This window comes from Dysidea avara, chromosome 13 (assembly GCF_963678975.1).
Source record: "Dysidea avara chromosome 13, odDysAvar1.4, whole genome shotgun sequence".
NCBI classification, from domain to species: domain Eukaryota; kingdom Metazoa; phylum Porifera; class Demospongiae; order Dictyoceratida; family Dysideidae; genus Dysidea; species Dysidea avara.
In genome coordinates this window covers 13,849,790-13,870,118 of record NC_089284.1, presented here as the reverse complement: position 1 = coordinate 13,870,118, position 20,329 = coordinate 13,849,790, and the positions used below count along the sequence as shown (strand labels likewise).

General features: G+C 36.5%; 2 protein-coding genes across 2 annotated transcripts in view; both read right to left on the bottom strand.

The window, feature by feature from the left end:
• Positions 1-1,213: 1,213 nt before the first annotated feature.
• On the bottom strand, positions 1,214-1,662 carry LOC136242267 (PE-PGRS family protein PE_PGRS61-like). The gene is made up of 2 exons (XM_066033680.1): positions 1,524-1,662; positions 1,214-1,476 (listed from the first exon to the last, which is right to left on the bottom strand). Exons 1-2 carry the CDS (start codon positions 1,660-1,662, stop codon positions 1,214-1,216), a joined length of 402 nt encoding a protein of 133 aa, XP_065889752.1.
• Positions 1,663-2,529: 867 nt separating this feature from the next.
• The window catches only part of LOC136242265 (ankyrin-1-like), a 57,569-nt gene continuing 39,769 nt past the window's right edge, over positions 2,530-20,329 (bottom strand). The window contains exons 5-9 of the mRNA XM_066033679.1: positions 14,943-15,126; positions 14,124-14,221; positions 5,664-5,807; positions 4,812-4,944; positions 2,530-2,673 (exon numbers count right to left, since the gene is read on the bottom strand). Of these exons, the coding sequence (XP_065889751.1) occupies positions 2,530-2,673; positions 4,812-4,944; positions 5,664-5,807; positions 14,124-14,221; positions 14,943-15,126 (703 nt within the window). The remainder of the gene's footprint in view (positions 2,674-4,811; positions 4,945-5,663; positions 5,808-14,123; positions 14,222-14,942; positions 15,127-20,329) is intronic.

The window sequence follows — 20,329 nt, the reverse complement described above, 5'->3', positions numbered from 1 at the left end:
TGATTGCACAATCACACACCAAAAGTTGTAAATTACCAATATATTACTCAAATTTTAGCAAAATATTGACTATACGATAAATATTGATATCAGTTATAAAAATATTGAGATTCGATATGACATCGGTATTGAAAAAAATATTGCAATGTCAATAATTTTTCAGTATATTGCATATCACTACTTTGGTGATGTTACCAATAATGCATTATAATGCAATAATGTATAGTTCTCTCCTGTATGTTTTGTATGCCTATATACTGTGTACACATCACTGTCCCACTGCCACACCAATGATGTACTGGCACTTGGCTACCGGTTAGGCATGAGGCTATTATACTGCAAAAATTGAGCACTATGCTTTTGAGTAGTGCCCAAAAAATTGCCTATTATGCTTTTGAGAATTGCCCATTATTCCAAAATTATGCCACCATAATTGGCTAACAATGCCAGTTCATTGCTGTATCAGGCCATTTTCATTGATGTTTAAGCTTCAAATGGTCTTGAATTATTTAGCTGGTTGCTGTATTAGAGTATTTCGTTCCAATGTGACTGCTTTATTAGGGTAAATAATAATCAGTAACTGTTCTATTAGAGTTTCTGACTGCTCTATTAGAGTATCTCAATCTTTTCTAATGGAATTGTGCAATCTGCAGATTTTCCTACTGTTAAAGCTTTATAATCACCTCAAAATGCTAGCATAATTCCTGATTCCCACACATACCTATTATGCCCAAAATTATGCCAGAATAATTGCCCAATCCCTACTACCGGTGGCCTCTAGTTACGATGCCACTATTGTGTTATATCTGTCACTACTGAGACATATTGAGATCATAATTATTTTGATTGTGCCTTCATTGTCACATTGGTGTATGTACTTGGTTGTATGTGACCCGGTCCTAGTAATAATATAATAATAATGTAATAAAATCACCCTAATAAATGTTTTACAGATAAATGTTACCACTGTAAGTCCATAAAGAAAGATTTAATGCATCATCGAAGAGTTTAATCAACAATTATTTTTAGAGGTGCTTAACACGTTCAAGGCTTGGGAGAAGCAATTTTTTGCTAGAGGGAGAAACAGTTTACGTAGTTTGATCACTATCTTTTAGCAATACACTTCATTTTAGACTTAGATTTTGCTTACTGTTTTAATTAATTTTTCCGATTTAAAAGATCTGACTGGTTTCTGGAAACTGGTGAAACCCCCTTAGAACTGCACCTGATTAGTAGTACCAGCAGTACCACCAGTAGCAGTAGTACCAGTAGTACCAGGAGTACCACCATTACCAGTACCACTGGTACCAGGAGTACCACCATTACCAGTAGTACCACCAGTATCAATAGTACCAGCAGTACCACTAGTAACAGCAGTACCACCAGTAGTACTAGCAGTACCACCAGTACCAATAGTACTAGCAGTACCACTAGTACTAGCAGTAGCAGTAGTACCACTAGTACCAGCTAGTACCACTGGTACCAGCAGCTAGTACCAGCAGTACCACTAGTATTACTAGTACCAGCAGTACCACCAGTAGCAGTAGTACCAGCAGTACCAGTAGTAGCACTGGTACCAGAAGTACCACCATTACCAGTAGTACCAGCAACACCAGTAGTACCAGTAGTAGCACCAGTACAAGTGTACAGGTCAGGTTTCATTTTCAAATTGATTCAAGTTAAATACAAACAAGTTGATGTTGCGCTACTTCTAAAAACCAGGTGCTATGCAGCTAGCTAACTCATCTGAAACTAACCAACTATGTATTACTATTTTATTATTTTAGCCAATGGGTTGTTAAAAGAATTGTAATTTCAGATTTTGTAATTCATAAAATTTCAATTATGTTGCTATGCACTGCTAAGGAATCACTTGTTAAACAAACTGCTTTTAACAACATATTATGCACAGAAGTATATAGGCTATTCCTGGTAGTCTACAAGGCGTTACACCATTGTTTTTCAAATGTTAAATGCCTGCAAAATTCAAAAGGAAGGTAAAATTCACAAAGTGCGAGGAGAGTCACCACACCCGTATTTCAGACCACCGACTTCAGAGCAAAGTTTACAGTTTAATGCAGACTGCATTTCGCTTCTACTTTTTACTTTTACCATTAACAATTTTATTCATGTGGGTGCATATGGACAAACATAGGTAGATACACACGCACACGCACACACTCACACACACACACACACACACACACTTTTACCATAGATATACTAACCCCAGGTATATCTATGCTTTTACAAAAGCACGTGCCCACAGCCAGCCTTCAGCCAGCCTTCAGCCAGCCTTCAGCCAGCTGTGGGTGTGCACCTGGTTTAAAACACACAGATTATTCTAACAACATAAATTTGTGAATTTGTAACTTCTGGTATTGTATACATAATAAATTTTATGTTAGCTGACGTTTACTTGTAATTTTGTGCAATAATTCACAAAATAGAGCATGTTATGAAAACACACACCAAAACTGTAGCATGTATATTTTTCAGTCACAAAATAATCATAATTTCATATTACACCTACTTGTGGTTTCGGTTAATAGCAATCACAAGGCAATTGGAGAAGTCATGATCTACTTCCAATTTGACAGCAGCACCCTTTTCAATCAACAGTTCTATAACTCTAACATGACCATAGTAAGAAGCAATTAGCAGTGGAGTAGTCTGTCAAACAAAGACACGTTTATCTATGTGATATCACACTTGTGTATATGCATGTATGTATGTATGTATGTATGTATGTATGTATGTATGTATGTATGCACATAATTATGTTTACCTTACTTGATAAAGTAAACCACTACCTTGCATGTGTACAAAAAAAATTGATTAAGTAGGGCATCTTAAGAGACTAATACAGCACAAGATGAAGCCAAGTGTAGTATTACTTAAGACACACTACCAAGTGTTGTATTTTTGTATGCATAAGAATACAAACATACGTAGGTAGTGCTTTAAGTGATAATTATATCTCAGTGAAGCCATTCTTCAGAGTATCTTAGTTGTTGACATGAATCCAAGGCAAATTTGAAGACAAGTGTCAATAACTAAGATACCCTACTTCTGCTGTGATATAACTATTTCAAGTTATTCTCTACAGAATGGTCACTGAGTACTCAGCAACCAGACCATTACATAACATGTTTCTAGTCATAGAACAAATTATAGATTTAGCAATTTACGGTGATCACACTAGCTGTTTTTTTTCCGTATACAAGCATATACTTTGCATAACTATGTTTATTTTTTACCCATAAACAAAATTCCACATAAATGTTCTTTATCATACAGTATGATAGTACTGTATAGTAGGGACCACAAAGGTGTGGGCATAGCCAATGACAAAACATAACCCAAAAACCAGCCTCACTTTTCCCTGACGATGATGAAGCAGTATGGTTAGGTAAAACTAAACCCAAAAAATCCTTCAGATCGGCCCACAGTGCTCTCAACAAGTTGCTATGGATTTTTTTTAATATTAAATGGAATTTTCTGTATACTGACAGATTGAGTAACTGACTGATTGACTGACTGACTGATGCCTTCAGACAAGCATAACTCAACAAAGACTAAGGCTACGGGCTTGATTTTTTCACTGTTCAACGTTGCTTTGTCCCAAGAGGTGCTTTTTGGCATACCGCAGTAAGTATAATGCATTCTTCATGGACTTACCAGTGTTCTCTTTTGTATCCCATTCACCTTTGCTGATAGCGAAGTGTTGATTTGGCGGTAGCATGTGATGGCTTCTCTTTGTAATGGAAATTGTCTGTATTTTTCATAGTGGCTACTTTGATTGCAGAGGTGCTTTTCAAGCAGGTCTTGATTCATAATGCTGTGTAACGGGTTGAACATAGCTGACAACGAAGCACAATGGGTACTTCACTTTTTAGATGATAATTGATAGCTGGGGCGTGCAGTGCCATGTTCTTTCTTTTGATGCGATATGTGTGGGTTCACCAATCATAAAATTTTATTTACCAAAAAAGTTAACAAACTAGTACACAAAAAATTGGAATTTTCAACTAGAGTAGGCCATTGATAGAAAGTACTGAAACAAGTTGTAGTAGTGCATGCATTAAATCACAGTAAAACAATAAGAAGTGTTATATCCCTACTGTGCATTTCTATTATGGTACAGTATCTTGAGCACAGTATGGGATATAACACTTCTTATTGCTTCACTGTGATTTAATATCATACACTACTCCAGCTTGTTTCAGTACTTTTATCAATGTGTTATAGTCCCTACTCTAGTTGAAAATCCAATTTTTTGTGTACTACAAGTAGTTGACCATAAGAACCCTATAACTTATACAAGTACTCTTGAACCTTGATCCTCCCACACAAGGTGCAAGCATTGTTATATTAATGCTTATATTATATTATACATTTAAACTTAAACTATGGGATGTATAGTATGCTTTAATGTTGGAAGACAATGAGGTCCTTAAAATTCACTAAGGGAGCAACAATTATTCACTAAAGTGGCTAGACACTTTCCTGAGTTATTTTTACAGAATTTGAAACTAAAAGCCTTGTTAATATCTAATTTTATTATGGGGTTTCATAACATCCTATAGTTGAACACCTGAGCCATGTTCTAAGCTAACTAGAAACCATACATTAATGGTAAACCCCAAGATGGACAATCATTATTATAATCCTTGTGCTTAGTCTCCAACCTATATGCTCAAAATTCTTACACCAGACTTAGTTACATACTAAAGCAATGTGTATATCTGTACCCCTTGACATGGATCAAGTACTATGTTTATCTGGTAAAATACATATACTATACATACCTTCCAACCCTCCTCTTTATTCAGTAAAAGTTCTCTGTGTATATCAGCTCCTGATTTCAGAAAAAAGTCAACAATCCTTTCTTGTCCATTCGCTGCAGCAACAGCTAGAGGAGTCCAACCATTTTTTTCAATACTGGAACAAAAAATAGCAATTGTGATTGTAAAGTTTAATAATGGCAATGACACAACTATGATACTTTACCATTAGATAATTATATTTGAAAAAATTAGTTTTTGCTATAATTTTGCTAATATATTCCATCAATTTAATGATTTAATGATAATCTCTAATAGAATAGTCACTTTGTAGTGAAATACTCTGATAGAGCATTTATTGATTAAAATGTTCCAAGATAATTGTAACAAATGTTACTAACCTAGGAGCATAGTGCAAACATAATGGGAACATTGAAGAGCATAATAGGTGAAAACTTTGGGAAATTCCTGCAAGTATTTTTTGAACATATTTAACTCAGGCCTAATTCCTGGTATTTCCTAATAATACCTGTTACCATCTTTCAAACTACATCACATGTACAGTGATGCAAATATGTTACAAATACTCTCTCATTCTAGTTAACAGTACATGCATGTGCAATATTCTCCCTACATTAAATTTGTTTAATAAGTGAAGTATATAAATAAACATGCAAACATGCATCACCACCACAAACTCAGTGGTGTGATGTTACTCCAGCTTTGCATTTAAAACTTCTATTACTTGGTTAAACACCACAGCATTTATTACAGTTCAAAATATCAACGTGGTAAACTATTCAAACTTGACTATTACTTGATACTTGAAAACAATGTTGAAGCCTCATTTTCAACATCGATTGATTCAGTACTTACGCGGCATCAATATCAGTATGGCTGTTCACCAGGAGTTTAACAATTTCTAGGTGTCCCTCACAAATGGCATGATGTAATGAAACCAAATCATGATTATCCCTCATTCTCTTCTTTGCACCTTTCTTCAGTAGTTCCTCTACAATTCTGAATGAATTTTGTTACAAAGACATTAATGAATATGTATAATTTGGAATGGTAGTATCAAAAAATGGGATTGAAAATTGTACATTTTAAAAAATCTACCTTAAAGCAGTTCAAAAAAGTGGATGTTGGCTAGATATTGTGCTAATTCAGAGATCAATGCAGTATAAATACAGCCTTTATTTCTCACACAATGGCTTCATCTGCTGTAACAAAAGACGTTTAGCCCATGTGGTATGAGATGGGTAGCACAGGAGATCTGAGGGGGATGGGCAAGAGTATTTATTCTGCTAAGAGGGGAAGAATGGAACTCTATGGTACATGGGTTGTTCTTTCTCATGATTGGATTGGGATAGTTTGCATACTAAGGGTCTGGTTGTATATCTCCTGAGAACTGTTTAGCATTTGACTTCCTGAAAATAAATCCGAGAGTATTTTTTTACGGTTATTGTGTGATGAGCTAAGAAATTAGCTTTCTAAGATAGAGCTGGTTTGATGATTATGTGGCTTCATTGTTACTTTAAAGGCAAAATGAGGTAGTATCATGATAATTCACAGGTTGATTGTTCTATTAGAGTAGTGACTGCTCTATTAGAGTAACTCCATCTTGGTAAATTTAAAACTCCATTGCCCAATTGCTTCATAGTGTACTGTTTCTATGTGCATATGAGTAAATATTCACTAGTACATCTGCAGGTGTAAGCGACCTCCCTTCTTCCCCTACTTTTATACTTTTTTGAACATAAAATTCATGTAGAGTATTATACAGCCTTTATCCTCTAATACCCTGGTTTTCTGTGCTTCAATAGGGTATGCTGTTTTTGGTGTGAATGTTGTAAAGATCTAGGGGGAGGATGTATATCTGGTGCAACCAATAGTAAAGATCTAACATTGTATCTTTAACAGTGATCGTGTTCTACATTCAATCCTGCTGCATTCTTAATTTAATTCCCCTTCACATGCATTTTGCCAATTTGCTTTGACAGTTCATACTGTAACTTTAGATTAGAAAAAGTCATTGCCTTGCTAAATGGAAGGTGAAAATGTCAGGTTTGTATGTCTCTTGAAAACTAAGTTATGGTCTTCCAAGTTCATACATTGGATGTGTGTCCCCTGTTTGCAAATCCAGTCACAAATTAGGAAGATTACATAAATGAATGTAGAACATAGTCAGTGATAAAGGTCCAGTGTAACTTCTTTTTGCTAAGTTAGTTGTCTAAACAGCCATTTTGGCCATTCCAGATATCAACACTGTCAGATTCCTTACTTTTGTTGCAGATGTGCCCTTTTTATCGTTGAGCTGTTTTAGGGATGTATTGATATTGTCAACAAAGTTTTGGCATAATAGGTGGATAAAAGCAATAAGCAAAATAGATGCAATTTTTATGAAGTGGCAATTGGGAAAAATGAAGTTTGCACAAAAGATCTAGATTGCTAATAGAATAAAACATCAGCAATACAAAGCTAATAATTGTTATGGGAAGAGCAAATGGCAATTGAGATACCTTAATAAAACAGTTATACATATATTTACATATAAGCAATATATATAGTTTCTTGCAGTGGTAAGAGCAAGTGAAGAACAAGATAAGAACAGTCACTACAGGGTGAAATTGTAGCTATATGCAGTCAATTACCAAAGATAAATAAACTTTTTATGGGTGGAAAATAAAAGAATTGTTGGAAAGAAAATTAGGTGGGAAAAAGCAGAATAGACTGATCTCTAGCTATTTTGTATGAGGATTTTACTCATTTAATGCGTTGACAAGGTACGTAACTTAAGATAGCTATTGTAATAAAAGATTTTAAACTAAAAACAAAGTACAGTGGGACTCTTTGTGGGCCAGATTAATTACAAAATGTTCAAACATAAAGCTTATAGTCCCTCCTAAAGTGACTAGCGCCACTAAAAAAGCAGTGTCTAAAAACCATCATAGAAATATCATACACAGCGAAAATCACCTTTACGAAATAGTCTTACTCCATTCAGCATCAATTACAGCATTAAAAACAAGAAAACACTTACAGGCGTCCGGATATTGAATTTTCAAAAAATCGCCATAACTCAAAATTTCATCTGCCTGCCTTTCCTGCCTGCCTGCCTGCCTGCCTTGCCTGCCTGCATTGCCTGCCTGCCTTGCCTGCCTTCCTTGCCTGCATGCCTTGCCTGCCTGCATGCCTTGCCTGCCTGCCTTGCCTGCCTGCCTTGTCTGCCTACCTTGCCTGCCTGCCTACTTTGCCTGCCTGCCTACTTTGCCTGCCTGCCTGACCACAGTCGCAAGGCTAGAGGCCAAACAAAGCAGAGCACAGCTACCATTTTACGCCACAGCAACAAGCTCACTGGTGGGTTGTGCCATTTGTAGTTCCAATGAATGTCTGCCTTCTGCACTTTGCCATTCCTTTTATTTTCAATTAAATGGTTGCCTTCTTCTTCATGGAAACCATACCTAGGCATTAAGTTTTCTTATCGGCACGGAGCGTATTTAGACACCACGAAACTATTCTGAATTATGAATTTATAATACAAAACTAACACAAATATGTACACTAGCTAAAACATAACTGCAAATAAAATAGAAATTACAATATGTACTATTTGAGGTGCTTAACGGACTGTAGTAGCTAAGCTACACTTTTAAAACAATTGCTATGCCCACTTCACTGATCAGACTGCACCATGACAATGATCTAGCTCTGACAATGATCTAGTTCTGTAGGCAAACAAGGCGTTGTGCCACGCTAGCTTAATCTACTGCGTAGCTAAGTGGTGAGAACGAGATACTCTAATACAGTAGTCACTACCACACATGTATTTCATGGCTATGCTCTAACAAAAAGTTGTGCATTAAAAATATTAGTTTAAAAATGAAGTAGGGTTCCAGTGATAAAAAGCAGTGAGACAAGAGATGATGGTAGCTATGAGAGAAATCCTAGCATTATAGCAATGTGGGAAAATCCCTACTTTGGCATTACTCAAGTAGGGATTTTCCCACATTGCTATAATGCCAAGTAGCTAGGGATTTTCCATCATAGCTACCATCGTCTCTTGTTTCACTGCTTTTTATTGCTGGAACCCTACTTCACTTTTTTATTGTACTAGTAGAAATGTATTGCCAGCATTTTCATGTAGAGCCTGAAATGGACATCTACTAAGTATTCAAGATTTGGTGAATGAGCACATGCTCAGAACTACTTCCCTCACCAGACCAGCACCAAAGGCTAGGTGAATACAGGAGGTACCGGCCTCCCACTTCACAGTATTGAAGGAGCAATATTAAGTACTCACTACAGTTATCATGAATAAATTATAGTTGTGCTTGAATATACTTTCATCACTAATGGTGCAATCTATTAAGCACACATTGTGTGACAAACATCAAGCCAGACGTCTAGTATTTATCAAAACAGTATAGAACACAGAACTAAACTTTTAATTCACTTCAGTCAAAGAATTTTCTCTAAATAACTTTCACAACACTACCAAAAACTTAATCCCACAATTGATCTCATGAAGTGTAAATTATAGTGGAGAGAGATAGCAAAGATTACCAGGAATAAGTAAATGTGATACATGCATTCTAAACTGTGCAATATCTTGAGCTCACAAAATTTGCACACTGCCCTAACAAGGTATACACACAGTTAAGGGTGCATATAGCATGTTACCATTACATTCCAGCAATATGTGATATAGCTGTACACACTGGCTTACCCCTTTAATCTGAGTATGAAAATTGTACATGTATATTTAATTTGCGTGGGAAGATCAAAGTGCCAAAGTGTAGTGTATTTTCCATAAGGTACTGTAGGAGCAGAGTGGATATATGGGCTGATACAGTGCAGCTGGGCAAATACAATACAATTATGTGGAAAATACAGTACAGTTAAGTTATGTGGAAAATACAGTATACTAATACTAAAAGAATGTTAATTCATTTTGTAAAACACAAACCAACTCAGACAGCATAATCAATCACATGTGTGACATTGTAAATTGCTAAAACTAGCCAAACTAATTCTACCTGCTTGCTGATTGATTGATTGATTGATTGATTTGTAACTGGGATAAGCCGCTTGCTGTTGATAGTATCCTGGGGAACTGAAACATCACAGCTCCAGTAAAACAATGTACAATAACTAACAGGTATAAGTATGCTTGTTGTATGACTTATATGAACACTTAATGATATAGTCTGCCAAAAATTGAACGATTTGAAGATAAATGTTTTGAAGAAGACAAGTAATATATTCTGAAAGCATCATATATACTTGTGTGTACAAAAAGGACTTGAGGGAAGGGGGAGGCTGATCATTATAGCAGTGCCTTTTGATGGTTTGAAAAACAATGGTGTTACAGTTACAGAGTTGCAAAGCAAAAACTAAACAAGTGTAAAATCATGGAATCGAGATACTCTAATAGAGTAGTCGCCATGGGGTAAAAAAGGTGCACAAAATATGTCGAAAAATTATATCAGGGTTCAAACCAGGGACCTCCATACCTAACATCCACATCCTTAACCACTGCTATCTTAGCTGTTTACCTCACTTACAAAATCTGCTTATTGGAAGTGGGGGAACATTAATTATAAAATTTCTTAGATCTACCAATGGAAATTCTACAACATTCTACAGTGCCACCCAGAGAAACATTACAATCCCTCGCAAGTGCTCAAATCCAGGCCATAATTTGACACAACACACAACTGGAATATAACTTACTGCTGATGAAAGAAAACAGGAAAACGTACTCTTCGAGATAACAATAATGGCATATGCAAATGGAGCTGGAAATGGAGAAAAGGTCAAGTCATTATAAAGTGTCACGTACACAATTTGTACTGATTAACCGAGTTGTGGTTTACACCAAATTCATGCAAAATGTACATTATAAGTCTGAGACGAAGCTTTCTTGCCATGCTGAGATTCATTATAGTTCATAAATTAGTGCCCAGGCCTTCATTTGGGGCTATGTGGCATTTAGTTGAAAAAGCATTACATATCGCTGTGGTGGTTGGTCTGTAAGCTATGCTGCCAGTTGATTGTAGTAAATATGTGATGAACTGTTTACATTGTTCTTGTAGGTTCAGCAATTTAATGTCACGTGATGCTCGGCTACGACGATTGTCGGTGAATGCAGATTATCTACCAACCATATAGCTAGTAAATGTTTGTATGCATGGAAGCAGCATTTGTTTACACTATAGCATAGGTAGCTGTAGGCCTTGTGTGCATACACTTTTAATATTTTTCTTTGAATAATGTCTCACATGAAAGTGAGCGTGTTTCTTGTGTGTGTAGTTAAGTTGGTGTTATGCCCAACCATCGAATATTGGCTGGCTACGCCCCTGAGACAGACTTGTAATTGTATTGCATGTTTTATTGTAATAGTCTAATAGTGCACACATTTTTTGAGAACTTCTAATAAAACACACATACAGTACCGCCCAGAGGTAATGTTATACTTGCGAGCAGTTGACACTTGTGTAGCCCATTGTCAACCTGCGAGTTTCTTTGGTATGTGTGCGCTAGCTAACTCACCAAGTGTAGCCACGACACACAAGCTCCCTCGGGTAGCTGCTCCAGTAACTGTGTGCCATTGCATGTGATAGGCTATACGATACTTTCCTTATCAAAAAAATACGCTTGACAAGTCCACTGAAACCAAATCTTTTGCTGCCAGCACCATCCACACTGAATCCTACTGACGATTATCACTCACTGTGACTTAGAGATACAGTACCACAACTATAGTGTACCACACTTTGACTCTATTTTAAATTTCGAATTTAAACCGCGCTAAGGAGTGTGGCACGTGCGTCTACATGAAGTGTAATTATAGGGACTTCCCAAGGGATTTTCTGCATAATGGATTACGTGATACACCATCCTTCTTCGAAATCACGATTCAACAAATGAGGTACACGTTTACGCTTTACAGTATTATAGTAGGGTTGTTTTGTGTGCTGCTGTGAATCCTCGCGTGAATCTTAAGCTACTTGTGATGGTTGGGCAAAAGTTTGTGATGGTTGGGCAAGAAACTGTGATGGTTGGGCAAATTCCCGCCCATGCCTACCCTTGGCTATGCCCCTGGTCTGTCTTCAGTAATCATCATTGTGTCTGTATAGGTAAGAAGAAATGTGAGTAAAAACAAACCCCAAAGTCAGCCATAGGCTAGTTTGGGAGTACACAAAGAAGTGAAATCCACATAAAACAGCCAAGCTGTGAAAAAATAGTGCTGCCTTTATAAGCTTGGGTGAAAAAAAAAGGGAAATCAAAGGTGGTGACCAAGAAATGGCTGCAATGATGTTAATGAAAAATAATGCATCTGTGTGTTAGATAAGCTATGGCACTGGTACTCACTTCAATCAGATATTTCCCAACTCATAGAATAGCAAGGATATACACAATATTTCTGTTATGAGCTGCTTTTCTTGGCAATAAAAATGACGGTTGTGATAAAAATCATATTTGATCATTAGAATTGATATCCATACCGTATAGTAAAAAACTTTGATGGTAAAAAAGTGTGACGAAACCCCTCTGTTGAAAAAATTAGTGGAAAAAAACTTTGGCAATTGAAATAATATTCCCCAAAGTTTTTACAGCCAAAATTTTTACTGTACGGTATGTAAGGATAACGACAAGAAGCCGGTTTGAAATGCTATCCCAAGGAGTACTTACAACTGTGGGACACATTCTTAGGAAGATCTCCAAAGTCAGCTCAATCTTTATTGCGTGGTGGCTTCATCTCAGGTACTCAATGTGCTCATCTAAAATAATTGGCAAAAAAAACTTTGTCAAATTGAACGCTATTCACCAAATGCGCCAAAGTTTTTTTACTGCCAAAGTTTTTTACTATACGGTAATCAATTTTGGCATGAACTATTATAAAAAGAAACTGGTGGTACCACATTAAGGCAATGGTGCATTAAAATGTACCATGACCAGTGTTGGGCAAGTTACTTTAAAAGTAACTAGTTACATAATTATTACATATTACTTGCAACTGAACTATTTAGTTACAGTTACATATTTCTCATAAAAAAAAGTAACTATAATAATATTTCATATTATATTACTTTGTGTCCCAGCCTTAAGCTGTCACGTGTGATACTACCACCTTATCACGTGACATAATTGTGTTGTTGGACAATGTGCAAATCTTAGTTATAATTAAGAAGCTGGTGAATAAGCTTCATTCAGTAGGCTTCATTACTTCGCTGTGGCTAGGCGTTACTTAGTGGATTACTAACGAGATTAGTAACTTCGTTACTTGTAGTAATAATATTATGTAATATTAGATTTGTTACAGTAACTATATTACTTAGGTAACGCGTTACATTTGTAAGTAAAGTAACTTGAGTTATATTACCTGTTTTTATAGCATATTTCGTTATATTACTTAGTCACCACAAAAGTAATAATATTACGTAACGCGTTACATAAGTAGCGCGTTACTCCCAACACTGACCATGACCAACTAGGGTTGATATGTATATACCTATAAAATCTTTTCCTTTAATATTGGATGGCTTCGTCTTCCTTATATGGTGTGTTAACTTTTATTTACAAACTTGATGTTTTGGGTTGAAATGCGTGCTTTCAATTGCTGCTAAAATGACAGCATATGCCCCTGTTTTTCAAAGATTCTACACTGCATTCCCACTATTACTCTATTGCAAAGAATTTCCTTGTGAGATCCTGGATTTGATCCTCATAACTGGGAGTAGATATTGTATACTCAATAAGCCTCTACAAGCATCCAAACATTTTTTTATAATTGGCTAAGCAACATACAGTGGCAAAGCAGCAATTTTTGAAGTGGTCAGGTTATGATGTGCATGGTGGCTGTTGGACCATACTGATGTGTGCGGAGCACACACAGCATGCACATGCTCTAACTATGGGGGTCTGGGGGCATGCCCCCTCAGGAAAATTTGAAAAATAGACACTGTGAGAAAGGACTTTTCACTCAACTAATTTCAAAACAAAGCTGTAAGTTTCTATAAGCAGAAGTGCAGAACTTCACTAGTCAGAGTCCTAGAAATAAAATGATAATGCAGGTGGGCATTTTCTTTATTCTACAGTTTTAAATTTCCAATTTAAAGTATTTTTTTAACGTCAGATTTTCAACTACATGTAGCCTGTATACAAGTACAGTCTTAGGAATTGCTGCACTTGTAGTTAGAACTGCATATTACTTATAGATGTGTATGATGCACAGTGTGTGCATGTGCTATTTTTATGGATTATCTGCCCTGAGGCATGCTAATTAACAATGGAATTGCATACAATCATGCTACAAACACAATGACTTACTTGCAATGTCCTAGTATGCAAGCCTTATGCAAGGGGGTCATTCCTTGGTCATCTCTTCCATTAATCAATTTCATGGCCACATCATGATCCAGAAATATCTAAAGAAACGTAGATTAGATACAACTGCTATGAAATCAATGAAGCAGTATACTGCTAATGCTTGCATACAGTGTACCTGGAAATGACAATACACATTTACATCACAGCAACCGCATTGCTTTTTGGCTTCCAATACATAATCAACATGCAGATATACAGTACATGGAGAAAGTAAAACACAAACTGTGATTCATATTTGTGACCGGATTAACCAAAATCAATTTGTGCGGACATGTGAAATAAGAGCTAAATATAATCAGAGTATTATAAGCTAAGGCTAATTTTGGGCGGCTGGGGTAATTACTGAGTTTTTCTGCTATTCCTTATAAAGATTTCTAAAAAAAATGCAATTTCTTACTTTCGGGTAAGCTATAGGTGGAGTGGTAAATAAGACAATGCTGCATAATCTTTCGATAACTTCAAATGCACTCAATTTTGAGTATTGTTTATATTAAAAATTATTGTAAAAATCCAACTAAGAAACCATAGGGAAGCATTATTGGGCTTTTTAATGTCACTAAAAGTGAGAGGAGTGTTCAAATCCCTATTACTTACACATCAGCCAGAGTCTCTCAATATCACAGGCCTATTGTATGTCACATACATAATAATAGTGGTCACAGCTACAGAATAGCAGGAGTGTATGGTCCCCCATACATATGAACTCCCAAGTCTAGTCAAGCTTCAGAATGATATAGTGAGTTATATTGGCATTCTAACCTTGAGCAGCTCCACTGCACCATGATCAACAGCAAAGTGGATAACATTCTTATTATGTTGACCAGTAACTGTCACATCAGCACCACTCTCAATAAGTATCTGAGTTGCCTTAATATTGCCAGAAGTTACAGCTGCTAAAAGTGGTGTCATTTTATCACTGTCCTTTTGTTCTATATTATCTGATCTATAAATGATAAATAGATACTTGGATTGTATAGCTTCCAAGAAACTTTCAAGGGCATCACATATTTATATCAGTTCAAAAATTATGTAGACACTAAAAATATATTATTCAGGGCAAGAGTATATAACAGAAACCAAGAGTATCGAACAGGTGTATTACCCCGTGGTTAATGATTGCATAAAGTAACACGGATATTTCAGTAATTGTTTGTTTTCATTTCCATTAAGGGTTGCTGTGTTTAGCCCAATTTGGCCACTAAACCAAGTGAAAACATGATAGCGTTAAAGGGAATTGGCTAATGTTAAAGTTCTGGTACTGCCAAGCAGATCCCTGAAGGTATGACAACGCGGTTCATTTGTGCAACCATTGTTTTAGCAAGCTAGAGTTGTCTTGAGTCCTTACTACACTTTTTTGTACAATAACTGTTGAATACCTGGTTGAATAACACGGAAAACTGGCAAACAAATACCTGTTGCCACATACGCATTTCAAATTACCATTTCGCATAAACAAACAACTACTGAAATATCCGTGTTACTTTTTATGCAATCATTAATCACGGGCTAATACACTGTTTGACACTCTTGGTTTCTATTATATACTCTTGCTCAGGGTTAGGGCAGGGGCAGAGGTATATGAAAACTGCTTTCCCCCTTGAGGTTTAATTTCATACACTATTAATAGTATGATTGTCCATCTTATAGTCTACCATTAGCTTCCAGTTACAAAAAATTTTTTTTTTTAATTTCCTTGTGGGCATGCCCCAGAACATGCTATGCATGCAGAGTTGATAACTGGATCACTGCACTCCATGACTGTAACCCTCATATTTTCATTTATATAGTAGTGATAGCGTCCTTATACCGACACTTTACCATGCCTCATATTCTATTCTTGACAATAATAAACACTATTATTGATACAAACAAAACTTATTACCGTACACATACAAATTTTTGAGGGACGTCATTTTTTTTCATGGGTTTTGCAGTTGCTTAGCTGTCTGCAAAATTTTCAGCCTTGAAAAATAATTATTAAAATTAGCTCTAAGCTATATTTTAAAAATTGTGAATTTAAAAATGAAGTAGGGATCTATGCAATAAAAAGTAGTGAAATAAGAGATGAATGATGATATTACAGCATAGCTCAGTGGGAAAGTCCCTACTTTGGCATTGAACAAAATAATTGTTATAGCTGATGTGCCAAACTGGGGACTTTCCCACCAAGCTATGCTGTAATACCATCATTCATCTCTTGTTTCACTACTTTTTATTGCATAGATCCCTACTTCATTTTTAAATTAACAATTTTTAAAATACTAGTTTGTTTAGTTTTTGTTGTAGCACAGCTAGTTACAATGTAACTTGTGACTATATCATACATGACTGTTGTATTAGAGTGACTGTTCTATTAAACTGCATGGATGCTGCCTGCATGGAGAATTCAACTACAAACAGGTCACACTGTCAGGAGTTCAACTACATATAAGTAACCCTGTAGCTGAGAGTTTAGCTACAAACAAGTTATCTGGTGAGACAAACAAGTCACCTAGTAGAGAGTTGAGCTACAAATGTGGAGCGTTTAGCTACAAACAGTCATCTGTAAAGAGTTCCACTACATATAGAGAGTTTAGCTACAAAACAAGTCACCCTCTAAAGAGATCAGCTAGAAACAAGTCGCCTGCAGAGAGTTCAGCTACAAACAAATCACCCTCTAGAGAGTTCAGCTACAAACAAGTCGCCCAGTAGAGAGTTCGGCTACAAAAATGTCACACTGTAGAGAATTCATCTACAAAAAAGTCACTCTGTAGAGTTCAGCTACAAACCAATCATCCTGTGGAAAGTTCAACTACAAGCAAATCACCCAGTATAGGACAAACAAGTTACCTGTAGAGAGTTTAGCTACAAACAAGTCATCCAGTAGAGAATTCATCTACAAAAAAAATCACCTTGTAGAGTTCAACTACAAACCAATCATCCTGTTTAGAGTTCAGCTACAAGCAAGTCACCCAGTAGAGGATTCAACTACAAACAAGTTACTTGTAGAGAGTTTAGCTACAAACAAGTCATCCAGTAGAGAGTTTAGGTACACTGTAGAGAGTTCAGCTACAAAAAAAATCATCGCATGGAGAGTTCAGCTACAAACAAGCCATCTTATAGAGAGATCAGCTAGAAATAATTTAAGTCGCCTGTAAAGTTCAGCTACAAACAGGTCAACCTGTAGAGAGTTCAGCTACAAACAAGCCATCTTGTTGAGAGTTCAGCTACAAACAAATCATCCAGTAGAGAGTTCAGCTACAAACAAATCACCCTATAGGGAGTTCAGCTACAAGCAAATCACCCTTCAGCTACAAAGAAGTCACCCAGTAGAGTTCGACCACAAAAGTCACACTGTAGTGAATTCATCATGTGGAAAAAGTCACACTGTAGTGAATTCATCATGTGGAAAAAGTTCAACTACAAGGACGTCATGCAGTAGAGAAGTCAGCTAAACAAGTTACCTATAGAGAGTTCAGCTACAAACAAATCACCCTGTAGAAAGTTCAGCTATAAGCTAGTCACCCAGTACAGAATTCAGCTTCAAACAGGTCACCCAGTAGAGCACTCAGCTACAAACAACTCACCTGTGGAGAGTTCGGCTACTTTTGTAACTAAGTTATAAGTAACTTAACTAGTTACATAGTAATTTGTAACAAAGATTAACTGTCCAAAACTGTAACAGGTTGGATAGTTACATACTGTTGGCCTGTTGAGAAAAGTTCATTTACATAAACGTTTGTGCAATTATAAAAAAATGTATGCTTAAATCCACAACTGCTTTACATCTCGTTTCTCTTTACTGTAGTAAAGAAAAAAGACAGGTAAAAGAAGCCCCAAAGTTGGCCTGCTTTGAGTTTACAAATACAAAAAGAAGTGATATCTAATCCAAATAGCCAAGCTGTAAAAAAGGGTGTGGTCCCCAAAAAGCCATTGTGAAAAAAGATGTGAAATCTAAGTTGACAGCCAAGAAATGACTGTGATAGTTGGTAAATGACAAAAATTTTAATAATGACAATTCAGGTGAATTTGTTGCCAAGTCCTAGTGAAACTTGGAGGAGGCAGTACAAATTCACCTGAATTATTGTTACTATGAAATGTTTGCCATTTACCTACCATCACAGCCATTTCTTGGCCACCAAATTGGATTTCATATCTGGGGGCCGCACCCTTTTTTACAACTTGGCTGTTTTGGATTAGACCTAACCAATACTGCCAAGGTGCCAGGAATTGTGAAACCAGCTTTTGGGTGATATTTTTGGCCAGAAAAACCCAAACCTCTAGTATACAGTACTACCATACTGTATGACAATCAATTGTACTAGTTTGTTAACTTTTTTATAATAGGTATGTTATACATGTGTGGCTGTGACTTCCTTGCTTCTCTTAAATGAGCTATGCAATAGATTAAGGGGCATGATCATGGCGTGCTCTGACTCTTAAGGATATGGTAACATGTTCTGATCATATAGGGATGTGGTCGGACCATGAGACCATTTTATAGCTGCAGCTACACTATCTACTCCATTTACAGTACCACATTTTGTGACATCTGTAAATATGCTCCTTTAAGTAAAGTGTCGATACAGAAAATCATTCACTTAGATTGAAAATAAGAACCAGAGAACTACTTACAAGCAACTAAAATTACAAAAGCAAACTATTTAAGCTACAACAACAGTATCTATCTGTCTATCTATCTATCTATCTATCTATCTATCTATCTATCTATCTGTCTGTCTGTCTGTCTGTCTGTCTGTCTGTCTATCTATCTGTCTGTCTGTCTGTCTGTCTATCTATCTATCTATCTATCTATCGTCTGTCTATCTAACAGGGGCAGAACCAGTGGTTGAAAGGATTCCATGGAAACCTTTTTGGAAGAGCCCGATGAGCTGCTGCCAAGTGTTTCTCAAATTAAGTACAGCAAACTCAATTTATCAGTCAAGGAAATACTTATTTCAAATACGTAGAATGACAAGACACTCGTTCTACTTCTCTTTACTACAAATCACCTGAAACTGCTAGCTAATACCAATTATTTTAATGTTCACCATGATCACTGAAAATGATTTGCATCAGGATTATTAAAAATGATTGGGATTAGCATTAGTGCAGCCATTTCTTGGCTGCCATCTTTGATTTCATAACTTTTTCACTCCAATTTTTTGGGGGACACACCTTTTTTTCACAGTGTGGCTGTTTTGGTATAGCTTCGTTTTGTAATTGCAGGCCCAAACTGGCCATAGGCCAGCTTTGGTGCTTCCTTTTACTCGTCTTCTTTCTTTACTACAGAGACTTTTTTAGATTTGTGTGACTAATTTTGTGTTTAACTACATGAATTATTTGCTGCTTATAATTTTGCAAATTATCACATTCTAATAGGGTGAATTGTTACATTACATAGGCGGTGGAGACAGGGGGGCAAGGGGGGCCATGGTCCCCCCACTTTTATGGGGCACTGTTTGCAAGAAAAGATCGAGATGCTCTACTCTAAACCAAAACAGCCAAGCTGTAAAAAAGAGTGCGGCCCCCAAAAAGGCCAAGGTGAAAGGATGTGAAATCCAAGGTGGCGGCCAAGAAACGGCTGTGATGGTAGGTTAATGGCAAAAATTTTAATTATGACAATTCAGGTGAATTTTCGTTGCCTCCTCCACTAGGATTTGGCACCAAATTCACCTGAATTGTCGTAATTAAAATTTTTGCCATTAACCTATCACCACAGCCGTTTCTTGGCCGCCACCTTGGATTTCACATCTTTTTCCACCTTAGCCTTTTTGGGGGCTGCACTCTTTTTTACAGCTTGGCTGTTTTGGTTTAGATATTACTTCTTTTTGCATTGCAAGCCACAAAGCTGGCCATAAACTGGCTTTGGTGCTTCCTTTTAACTTGTTTTTTTTTCTTTACTGCAGGAATTGTGGAACAAAAGAAGTAATTGTGTGTATAGCTTTTGTCTAATTAAATATTTGTATATTTAACACTGAATGATTATCACATACTGTAGTTAATAAGGTGACTTCTTACATAACTGAACTGTAGCTGAAACTCTCATTGTTTGTAGCCGAACTCTTTTCAGGGTTATTTGTTTCTAGGTGAACTCTCTGCAGGATGATTTGTTTGCAGCTGAACTCTCTACATGGTGGTTTCTTTGTAGCTGAACTCTCTACAAG

What these genes read in the sequence shown, in the direction of transcription:
- LOC136242267 (XM_066033680.1), bottom strand. Translation starts at nt 1,662, where the DNA reads ATGAAACCTGACCTGTACACTTGTACTGGTGCTACTACTGGTACTACT. An exon ending in TGCTACTGGTGGTACTGCTG is followed by an intron (nt 1,477 to 1,523) that starts GTACTAGTAATA and finishes TGCTGGTACCAG; the next exon opens with TGGTACTAGCTGGTACTAGT.